Source organism: Anas acuta, chromosome 17 (genome assembly GCF_963932015.1).
Source record: "Anas acuta chromosome 17, bAnaAcu1.1, whole genome shotgun sequence".
NCBI lineage: Eukaryota > Metazoa > Chordata > Aves > Anseriformes > Anatidae > Anas > Anas acuta.
The window spans coordinates 97691-109870 of NC_088995.1; the positions used below are offsets into that span (position 1 = coordinate 97691).

Sequence of the window (12180 nt, forward strand, 5' to 3'; positions counted from 1 at the left end):
TGTATGCAATAAAACTGTATTTTTGTGTGTTTTTGATTTTTTTTTTTTTTTAATACAGACATTTGTACACTTTCTTACAAAACTGCAGCTAACTACAACTTTTCTTAAATCATTTTTGGTCGGCAAGTACTGTAAAATCTTTTTGTGCAATTATCATGTATTTACAGGGCCTCATGTTAGTGATTTTCAATGATTATTACAATAATGTCACACACTCTCAACATAAAACATGGCTTAAGATAAATATATTAGTAAATAAATATTCTGAGAACATATTTCCATAAATGAAATGTGCTGCTATACATATACAGAATATATACATGATGTTTTCTAGCTTTTAAAACATTTTAAAAATGGTAATGAAGGAGAAAGAGCCCTTTAACCATATTACAAATCTTTACAGCAAATTTTATACAAAACAATTTTAAGTGCTATAAGATAACTTTTAAAACATTTTAAATAGTGCCTCATGAGCCAAACACAATGACAACTTTTCATGTAAGTAGTAGAAAGGCATTTTGTTATAAAAAACATCTATCATGGCCAGCTGGCCTATAGATTGTATAGACACATACAGGTAGCAGGGAATTAACTAAATGTTGAATATAAAACCAAACACGGAAACCAAGTGTAGGGTACATCTGTATGGTAAGGCCTGCAGAGACTGTTGTACTGGCAAAGATTTCCACAACATGTGAATGAGACCAGTACATCCAGGAACACCATGAGCCAGAACATTCAAATACCTTTTTTTATAACCACATTTTACCACAACATGCTGTGCAGTTACAGAGTACAATGCATTGTAGGTGGCCTTAGATAATGCCGCACAAAACACCAAGCAAAATAACCCAGGCAGTACACCATAACTTGTAAAATGCTTTTCTTTTGAGTGGAGGAAGGAGAAAGGTAAGACTTTAAAAAAAAAATTTAGAGTTTATTCTCCCAACACGTACCACTTAGTACAGTCATTCAGAGAATGAATAAGTTTTCTATAAACTTCACACATAGAAAATGTGTTTATTTTAATTATTATTTCAATTTTATACCCAGATATTGTCTTGTATCAATTCTCTGAATATCTGGATTTGGTTGTTCATTTAGAGAGATCTAATGTGAACTCCTTTCAAACAGAGTTGTTTTTTTCCTAATTTATTTAGTACAAAAAGTAAAAGTAAACAAACTTATTTGTTGTTTGTTGGTTATTTGCTTCTTTTGAAATATTTGGGATTATAAAGAAAACAAGTTAACTTCTATGGTTTTCACAATTAGCCCAGTGCTGTCAAGGACATTTTGTTTGAAAATGTAACATGAACTTTTTTTCATGTCTTTTAAATATCTCCCATGTGTACTGAACTTTAATCAATTTTTTTTTTTTTTTTTTGGAAGACTGGCAATGTGGGCATTAACTAAGCAGTTTCCCTTTAGGAGAATTCCTGCTGAGAATACACCAGACACTGTGTCCTCAGGCACATGCAGCATGACAGGCAATTTAAACCATGCTATGGTAGCCTCTTACTCAGAAGCCGCTGTTTCCACAGGAAACAATTGCTATCAGAAGTGATGACGTACATTATCTCATGATAACAAACGTCCCCACTAGTACAAGAACAAAAGGATGCGCCCAGGCTAATGGAGTACAGAGAACACTCTGTACACAAGACAAAAATGAAACACAACTAACTGGGCCCAAGAAACCTTTAAAACAAATCAATCTATGGAAGCTACATCAACCACAGCAAAGAAGGAAACAATGACTAAAACAAGTTCTCATTTTCCCACGTGCACAACAGGTGACAAGCACTGCTTCCCTTAGGCATGCTTGCAGGCTATAAGGAAACAAGGCATCAGACCTATTCCCAAAATGAGCCAGGCAAGCTATAAGCCCCTCTGCAAACTCTGTTTTCCTGCATATGCCAGCATTGGAGAGGGGCAACAAGTGCCCAAAAAACTTCCTATGGAAGGCAAGATTCATCATCTACAAAGGTTTCACCCTTTCTAAGCACTTTCTTCTACCATCTGTTTGAGGGAAGGGCCCACAACATTCTTCACCAGTCAGAAGATACAATGAGGTCTATGTTTTAGCAGGAAGTGGGAATGAGAATATTCTGAGCTACCTGTTTCCCTACCCCCAATCTGTTAAAACTAATCACAATGGCAGGAAACCCTTCCTAGCCAAATCATCAGAGCAGCATGAAAGGGGGGTTGGGGAGAGGAAGAAGGAAACAGTCCAATCCTTCACCTCCCTCAAAATCACTTGTATAACTTGTTGGCTACTAGGATTTGCTACTAAATTAGTTGGTATCTGAACATCCATTCAGCAGCTGTATCCCTCTGGACTACTTTATTTCAAGGTGCTATCTGGTTTCTAAGGCAGGTGTGTAGCCCTGAGCTTATCAAAAGCTGACTCCTTTAAGTAGGAGGTAACAGCATCTACACATAGCCTGGCTTATTTAACAGACCATGTTACCTCTCAGCAAGAGCTGACATAGTCACTTTTTAAAAGAAAATATAAATAACACTTTGTCATTAATATAGAAATGGCACTAGAGCTCAGAATGCTCCATACCATGTCCCACATGGGCTTTGCACACCAATGGAGGCCTGAAGGCTTCAGGCAAGACGGAGAAAGGAGATCAAGGTGACGTGGACACAGAGGAAGAGAAACTGAGGAAAGTGGGGGAGGGACTTCTCCACATTACCACTTTTGTGTGTTTGTCAAAGCTTAAAAAAACTGGAGTCCATGAGAATTTGGAGTCTTTCATAAGCTCCACTTCTCCACCTGTTGTCATCTGGACAGGTCTAATCATTGATCCGGCTTCTCTCCATGGGATGAGATCCAGCACCTAAAGGATAAAGAAATAGTTACTAGTTAAAACTAAGGAAAATTGCATCTAGAATATTGCATCCCATTTTGGGGCCCCCAGAACATGACACTGGCTGAATCAAGTTCAGACAGACAAGATGCTCAGAGGGCTGAAGAACTTGCCCTATAACAAGAGGCTGAAGGAGTGGGGTTGTTGTCATTCTGTCTCCAGAAAAGAAGGTGTTGGGGGAACCCCCTAACAGCTTTGCAACACCTATGTGGTGAATATCATGGAGAGAGAGACAGAGTCTTCACAGTGATGCACAGTGGACAAGAGGTAACAGGCTTTAGCTGAGACATAAAATGTTCAGACTGGATCTAAGGAAAATCTTTTCACCACAGGGACAGTCAGTCACTGGAACAGGAGCCCTGAAACTCTGGCAGTTTCCATTCAAACCTGCCAAAGCTGTCAAGAGTGGCACAGTGTTCCTTGCTGTGAGAGCTCTAATAGGGACCTGATACTAGCAATCACTTTTCACGCTCTCCTCCCTTCCCCACAAGTATGTGTATGCAAGCTCTTAAAGAGTTAGGTGGTAAACTATAATCTATCCCTCTAGCACTGGCCAAATGAGTACAGGTAACAAGAGAGTAACACTCTTGGGTGAAGAATTAGTTCATAACCCACTCTCTTCAGCAAAAGATGTCAGTAACCTTTATGTCTGCATATACCTGGGAAACTGGCAGTGATCTTGCATATCATATGCTAGAACAGAAAGGTAATCAAAAAAAGCACACGGATTACCTGTGGTCTTTGTGGTCACTGTCAGCTTCTGGGAGTTCGGAATGGGACTAGAAAAGAGCATTCTGGCTTCCTCTTCCTGAGAGCAGTTCTGCTGAAGGAAAGATGTTGCCTCGTAGCACACCTCCCTCTCATCTTGTACCTCTCCTATACCTTGGCAGTGCAGGTAAGTATCTAGTTCAGGTGTCCCATCCCAGGAACTACAGCTACCTGTGTGGGTCCCTTGGCACTCTGTAGGTAGGATCAGCTCACAGTCTCTGTCTTCAGGAATGATGGGAATGCGCTGACCCAGATCACATATACCCTTATAGCAGCTTGGCAAGGTGTCATCAGGAAGCGTGTACTGCACATTCACTGCATAGTCTTCTGTATAGCAGCCACCACCTCCACTGCCACTGTTGCTACTACAGGCTACCTGCTTCTCTTCATAGAAGCAACAGGGCAACCCTTCGTATTTCACCCCATCTGTCCTATGCAAGTGGTCTGAGTTAATACTGTACAAGCCTTGAGTATTCCCTGACTGTGGTTCTATCCCTGGGCCACATGCCCCCCATAGTGGAGAGCTCAGGAAGAGTGCACTACAATCAGCTGTCCCATTTCTAGGCTCCAGGGCAGAGTGCTGGAGTTCAAGGCAGCATGCACATGCTTGCTCCATAAGTGGCCCTACTATCTCTGGATTCTTCCAGTTCATTTTAACATCCAAAGCAGCACCAGGAGCAGCCTCAGGTCCTCCCTCTGAGGTAGTGCCATTTAGATCCCTGTGCTCTAGTGAGGAATTACTACTATAGTTCATATCCATGCTGCAATTAGACAGTTGGTCCCCTGAGGAAGAAGCTGGCACAGGCCGGCAGTCAACACCCACCAGACTGTGAGCATGAGCTGGAAGCTCATCCTGATGGGGGCCCTCCAAGAGAACAATTGCACCCCTGTTTGCACCACCAACCTCACCCACTCGGCAAGGGCTCTTACTGCGGTAAATGTATGGGTCATAGTCACTGCTCAGAGAGCTGCGGAAGGTGGAACAGCTCCCATAAACACCTTGGTTGCTGACCTCCGTGCAGTCAACCATGGAATCACTAGAGGAACAGTGGCACTGACCAGAACTGCTGCTGCTGCTGTCACTCCCAGGGCAGTCAGCCAAATATCCACTGCACACTGAACGATGACCATGATAGCAGCTAAAGCTGGAGGTACTGCCACTCTCCAAGCGAGATGAGGGCACTACATGTACCACAGGAGGGAAAAGCATGCTGCTACCAGGCTGAAAGGCACGGGAAGGACCCTTCGAGGAAATGCCAGCTGAAGGCTGTCCATCTTGCTCAGGGTAACTAAGGCCTTGGAAGTAGTAGTGCTGATACATGGTCTCATATTGGGAAAAGCATGCTGCTTTGGAAAAGTTGCGCCCTCCAAACTTGGGTCTTCGGAAGTTGTGAGCTGGAGAATAAGCCCTATGTTCCAGGCTACAGTGATGTGTGTTTAAAGCATGGTCCAAATGAATAGGCTGATAACTTCGGATATAGGCTGCAGACTGGGCTTGGTAGAGGCTCTGTTCACCATGTCTCTCAACTGTAAGTACCGTGATAGGGTTTCCATGAGGGTCCATGCTTGTCCGTGTGGGATATGCTGTTATCTGGTTTGCTCTGTGCACTCGGCCTGGGTAATGGACAGGTAGAATCACCCTCTGCTGCCGGCTGCGTGCTGAGTTGATGGATTCCAGACAGACTGGACCTGTGTTTCCCTTCTTCTGTTCTGAATGTCAGAAGTAAGAGTGGAGAAGTAGGAGTACAAGGGAATAAAGGGAAAAGACTTTATGTAACAAAAGATATTGTTCTGAATTTAGTTACATTATGCATACAACAAAGTTTAAAAAGAAAAAAAGTACCAATACTTTGCGGAAAAGAAAAAATATGGTAACTCTCAAAATAAGTCAAGAGCATCTGTCTGAAAGCTGTTGAAAAACTCAACTGTATTTGCATGATAATGAAAAAAAAGTAAAGTGATTGCAGATACTGTTCTTGTATATGGGAAGTTTTTTGCATAAACAGCAGTCCTGATCTTGCAGGTTAAGAGCATGGCTGGCAGTCATTGCTTTTGTTTTCACCTTACACATCTGTACTGGGTCTAGCTGGGATGTAATTAACTTTCCCTGCAGTGGCCCATATAGTGCTATGCTCTGTACTTGTAGCTAAAGCAGCATTGATATCACACCACTGTTTTGTCTATTGCTGAGCAATTGCTGGCACATCATCAAGATTTCCTCCAACCCCCACCCCAAGCCAGTAAGCTGGGGGTGGGCAAGAAGTGGGGATGGGACATCACTAGGGCAGCTGACCTAAACCAGCCAAAGGGATATTCCATACCATATGATGTCACACTCAGCAATAAAAGCTAGGAACGGGGAAGGTGGAGCTCTCGTTATGAAGATGTCTGTCCTCACAAAATAATGCTATGTGTATTGAGGCCCTGCTTCCAGGGGTGTGGCCAAACATTGCTTGTTGATGGGAAGTACAAAATATTTTTTCTCTCTGTGCTACTTCACAGACTTCGCTTGCTTTTCCCCTCTTCCTTTTTCCTTTAAGTTTCCTTTTTTTTTTTTTTTCCTTTCTCCTTTCCAGCAAACTTTCTTCTCCCCCTCTTCCTCAGAAGAGGGGGAATGAGAGAGCAGTTGTGGTGGAGTTCATCTGCCCAGCAAGGTAAAACCACCACAACATTACATTACGTAAATCTGTATTAACATAAGAAAAGAAAACATATTAAATTATTATTAAATAATTCTACTAAACTTATCTATCCTAGTTATGTTCATAAGTCACATGCTGCCCTCTGCTGGACATAGTACCCACAAGGAAAAGACAGAAATGCGGCCTGTTATTTCAGGGTATGTAGTCATTTTTTAAAGAATTTAGCCCTACCTGTATTTCTAGAGTTGCATTACAATAAAAACTATGGGCTGTATGGAGATTTACATATAAGCACTATTTCATCTTATAAGCTTTGAAGTCCATAGTGGGTGACACAGCTGAGAATCTGCACCTCAGCAGCAACACTTACCTATGATGTTATGGCGGCAGTGAGGACAGGTATGATGCTGCAATAACCAAGGATCCACACATTTCTTGTGAAATCGGTGAGTGCAGGGAATAACACGCAGCTCCTACAGCAACAGATAAAGGGACATGAAAAATACAGGTGCCTAATGAGTGAAACCTTGCAGATTATTCCTACTTTTTTCAACCTAGCTACTGAACAGATTCGGAATTCCTAGACATCCCAGACTACATCCTAGTCTCGAAGCAGAAATCATTACAAATCTTTGATCACTTTGACTACCCATTTCTGAAACACCTTCATTTCCAACATACCTTTTGTGAAATGAGTGAATCAAAAATGCACAGTATTCAATGTGCGCGCATGACTGAACTTACACACTGACATAACTGTTTTCTGTTCAATTCTCCAGACTTTCCCTTCTCATTCCTTATATCTGATTTGCCTTTTTGACTGCCACAAAGTACTGAGTTGCTTTCACAAAGCTCTCAAGAACATTCTCAAGATCTTGCTCCAGAATGGTGATGCTCACCTCAAAACTAAGCACCATATACATGCAAAGCTACCCTTTGCTCTTCCCTTCCCCATGTGCATCACTTACATTGAAGTTCATGCGTGAATCTACTGTACAGTCAGTTCTGAAGAGCCTTTCTGAAGTTCTTCTCTGCCATCATCTTAGCTACTATGACTAATTTCCGATCAGCTAACTACATTAAATTTCTACAAGCGACATTAAATTGTAGCTTGAAGCACTCAAATATTGCACCTTTAAAGAGTATGGATCTTTTATGAATCATTTCAGACTAAGATGTCCCCAACTCATTTTTAAATGGAAGTTTAAAACTTATTGTCTGCTTCTATTCTAAGGCACCTACCTTCTATTTCATCCTTTCATTACTTCCTCTGTATAGAGCCATGTCAGAGAAGGCAAGCACTGACATCAATGCAGAGATGCTAACTAGGAGCTGAAAACCAGTTCCTAAACCTTGGCAGGAACCCTGCTTCGCCTCTGGTTTCTCAGTAGTGCTGTGTATTCGACACTTTAAAGACAAGGTACCATCAAAGCTTGAAAAGCAAAACACAAAACGTATCCCTTATGTCCAACATGTACCATCACCTTAGATAGCACACAATTTGTTAAGAATACCCAGAGAATTAAATGCTGAGGCTACCCTGACTTCTTTACCTGTTTTCCTCAAAAAAAAGGAAGTATCGACTTGAAAAATGAGATCCCTCAACTCACAGAATCATCTAGGTTCATCAAGATCACTGAGTCCAACCTCTGACCTAACACTAATAAGTCCTTCACTAAACCGTATCACTAAGCTCTACATCTAAACATCTTTTAAAGACCTCCAGGGATGGTGACTCCACCACTTCCCTGGGCTGCCCATTCCAATGCCTCACAACCCTTTCAGTAAAGAAGTTCTTCCTAATACCCAACCTAAACCTCCCCGATGCAACTTTAGCCCATTCCCCCCCATCCTGTCACCAGGCACGTGGGAGAATAGACCAACCCCCACCTCGCTACAGCCTCCTTTAAGGTACCTATAGAGAGCAATAAGGTCGTCCCCAAGCCTCCTCTTTTCCAGACTGAACAATCCCAACTCCCTCAACTGCTCCTTGTAGGACTTGTTTTCCAGACTCCTCACCAGCTTCGTTGCCCTTCTCTGGACTCGCTCGAGCACCTCCATGTCCTTCTTGTAGTGAGGGGCCCAAAACTGAACACAGTACTCGAGGTGCGGCCTCACCAGAGCCGAGTACAGGGGGACAATCGCTTCCTTAGCCCTGCTGGCCCCACTGCTTCTTATACAAGCCTGGATGCTGTTGGCCTTCTTGGCCACCTGAGCACACTGCTGGCTCATATTCAGCCGACTATCAACCAATACTCCCGGGTCCTTCTCTGCAAGGCAGCTCTCCAACCGCTCATCTCCCAGCCTGTAGCTCTGCTTGGGTTTGTTGCACCCCAGGTGCAGGACCCGGCACTTGGCCTTGTTGAACTTCATACATTGGCCTCAGCCAATAGGTCCAGCCTTTCCAGATCCTCCTGCAGAGCCTTTCTACCCTCAAGCAGATCAACACATGCACCTAACTTGGTGTCATCTGCAAATTTACTGAGGGTGCACTCAATCCCCTCATGCAGATCATCGATAAAGATATTAAAGAGAATTGGCCCCAGTACTGAGCCCTGGGGAACGCCACTAGTGACCGGCCTCCAACTGGATTTGACTCCATTCACCATGACTCTTTGGGCCCGGCTATCCAGCCAGTTTGTAACCCAACAAAGCGTACACCAGTCCAAGCCAAGAGCAGCCAGTTTCTTGAGGAGAATGCTGTGGGAAACAGTGTCAAAAGCCTTACTGAAGTCCAGGTAGACCACATCCACAGCTTTTTCCTCACCCACCAAGCACGTCACTTTGTCATAGAAGGAGATCAGGTTTGTCAAGCAGGACCTGCCTTTCATAAACCCATGCTGACTGGGCCTGATTGCCTGCTTGCCCTGCAAGTGCCGTGTGATGACTCTCAAGATAATCTGCTCCATGAGCTTCCCTGGCACTGAGGTCAAACTAATAGGCTTACAGTTTCCCAGGTCAACCTTCCAGCCCCTCTTGTAGGTGGGCATCACATTTGCTAGCCCCCAGTTGACTGGGACCTCCCCTGATAGCCAGGACTGCTGATAAATGATGGAAAGCGGCTTGGCCAGCTCTTCTGCCAGTTCTCTCAGCACCCTAGGGTGGATCCCATCCGGCCCCATCGACTTGCGTATATCTAAGCGCTGTAACAGTTCACCAACCATTTCCTCATGGATTGTGAGGGACACATCCTACTCCCGATCCCCTTCCACCAGCTCAAAAGTCCTTTAGGTTTTTCATTGGCAGCTGCGGAATGCATTTGAGGCTGAGTTGGCTACTCAATGTAATTCATCTGGCAAATGGCACAACCTCAATATACAATACATCTAACAACCAGCCATATATCACAGTGCTAAAGTAAATCAGTTACTTTATCAGTTTACACTAAAGAAACCATCTATCCTTTACCTCCCCATCAATGTACTTCTCCAAGCAGATGGCACAGTCAGAGGTGGAGCTGCTACTTAGTGTATCCAGTGCACCACAGCTATCTTCCCGATGTCCCTTACTTTTGGACTTAAACTTCCTGGTCTCCATTTTTTCCAGTGCTTGCACTGCAAGCCTGTTCATGGAATTCTAGAACAGAAGAAGAAGAAAAAAAAAAAGGCAGTGCAGCTGCACATGAAACTGTAGTGTGGTAGCAGAGAAACACTGCCATATCAAATTAACGTATCTTATCAAATCCCATCAGGCCGAAACTAAGTTACACCTTAAAAAATGAAGAGAGTATCCTAATTAGAATTTAGATCAGAAGCCTCCTGGAAAGAATGTATGCCACCTGCAGTAGGTGATGAGCTGCTTTGGATTGAAATAGGGTGAAAGTGCTCATAATTGGGATATGCTGCAACTGTTCAATTGATAGGCAACAACTATACAAGGCATCATACTGGATGTGGTCAGGTGCTTTTTAAAACTGTAAATATTGACTGTAATGCCACATTATGCCACTATGACCATATTACCAGAAACAGTACTTCAGACAGGGATTAAAATTAAATGCTACTGAATGAACTGCATCATTCCCCCAGCAACTTGATCAGTAGGACAGTTAGGAAGGGGGTAGATTACTTTTCACTATATAATTTATCATCTCTCTTTCTGAGACTCATACTATGTGCTGTTGGCTCATAACATCTTTGAACTCCTACTCAACATGTCCAAGGCAGTATTTCTAAACATCTGTTGGGCTTCGCATTCCTTTTACATGTATATCCACGTACTGGACTGTTTAAAACTACAAATTTCCATTAGCTTCCATTTGCTTTCCCTTTCATGTTTAACAGGACAAACTCAAAACATCTCATCTAGAGTTACTCCTAAACAAACTTTTTACCTTGCAACCTTCTCCGATGAAGAATCAAAAGATATTATTCTATTGAAAAGAGTTGTGATTTCTTCTCATTCATTCCTGATATTCTCCTCACAATACACCATTTGAGCTTGGACTTCTGTTTGAAGCACACTAGTGATACTGATAAATTAGCCTCTGAAAAAACAGAAATGTTCTTCCTTCCTAAAGGCTAAATGGACTGCTTCTATACTCATTTAATTTCTGCGTTTAAATGAAGAGACATCACAGGTCAATGTAGCTATCATTTAAAGACATTTCCAAACCTTTTCAGAGGTCTACATCTATGACTAAGCCCCTTCCACAAAGATGGCTATTCTAAGTTAGTGTCCTGCACCCCCAAAGGCAGCAAGTAAATTCTACGACAAAGTAAAAGAAGGCAAATTTCAGCATTTGATAAATATACCATTACTGCTCTTACCTGACTACGTCGCTGTTTCAGTTTGATCTTGACAAGAAGAATGAGGCAAACAAGAGATACAACCACAAAGAAGGCCAGGAAAATTCCCATATCAAAGTACTCGGTGGGTTGCTTAAAAATCAGAACAAAAATACTTTATACATGTACACAGCGACGATGTCAAAATTCATTGCACTCTGATCATTAACTAGGATTTTATGAGACAAAACCTGGAGTATCTATGTTACTGCAACTGAATGAAATACACAGAATGCCAATCATGAGATGTCAGATTCACAGTGCCTCTGAACTGATTCCACAAAAAAATAAAAACATATATATTTTTTTTAACTGAATCACACTAGTACAAGTTTTTATGGATTATTGCTTTCCTCGTATATCTAAGCAAGTAAAAATCAATATATGAATCTTCAGTGATTGTATACTTCTCACATTTCTTAATGGAAATAGTCCATAACAATAAAACAAAAGCAAAATGGTAACTGGGTCATTGTTGACCTCTAGCTTTGTTCTTCTGTAAACTACATGCAGTAGTGTTCAAAAAAGTATCTGGAAAAACAATTTTATATTAAAATTACAAATATCAGATATCAGCTAATTAACCCATGCTTAAAACAACACACAGAAAATATTAGTTAACATACCTACCTGATGAATCTGAATGGTGTGTTTAATAACTACTTTATTTAAGGAAAAGGAAAGTCTCTATTAATTTTTTAGCTGTTTATAAATGTAGAAAAATCTATATGAAAGATATCAGGTGTCACACTGTGGAAACTACGCTTACATCCAGTGTAGCTACTTATTCACAGTGCAGTTGCTCAGTTTATTTAGGTCAACAGAATTTCTCATCTATTATTGCTCATAGGGAGCATCAAAACAATGTCACACTCAGTGTGCAGCAGTGTAATACCTAGATAAAGTTTCTTAAAGACTCACCCGTGGTGGGCGATGCTGAATCCTTGCTCGTGCAACTTTCTGCTTGTTAACTATGTTCATTAGCTTGACAGCATCAGCACCCTTCACATATACCACTGGTCTCTTCAGAGGGTCTTCTAAGCCCTGGTTCAGCTAAAACAACAGCGATAACAAAAAAGTCTACTCAGAATGCACATTTCAAGACAA

At 42.0% G+C, this 12180-nt stretch overlaps 1 protein-coding gene across 4 annotated transcripts in view; it reads right to left on the reverse strand.

Moving 5' to 3' along the window:
* ZNRF3 (zinc and ring finger 3) overlaps positions 1–12180 on the reverse strand; it is a 94996-nt gene continuing 82816 nt past the window's right edge. For all 4 annotated transcript variants that reach the window (XM_068654093.1, XM_068654094.1, XM_068654096.1 and 1 more), the window contains 6 exons: positions 11995–12126; positions 11056–11166; positions 9695–9862; positions 6657–6759; positions 3609–5354; positions 1–2846 (listed from right to left, as the gene is read on the reverse strand). In XM_068654093.1, the coding sequence (XP_068510194.1) occupies positions 2803–2846; positions 3609–5354; positions 6657–6759; positions 9695–9862; positions 11056–11166; positions 11995–12126 (2304 nt within the window). In that variant the 3' untranslated portion in view covers positions 1–2802. The remainder of the gene's footprint in view (positions 2847–3608; positions 5355–6656; positions 6760–9694; positions 9863–11055; positions 11167–11994; positions 12127–12180) is intronic.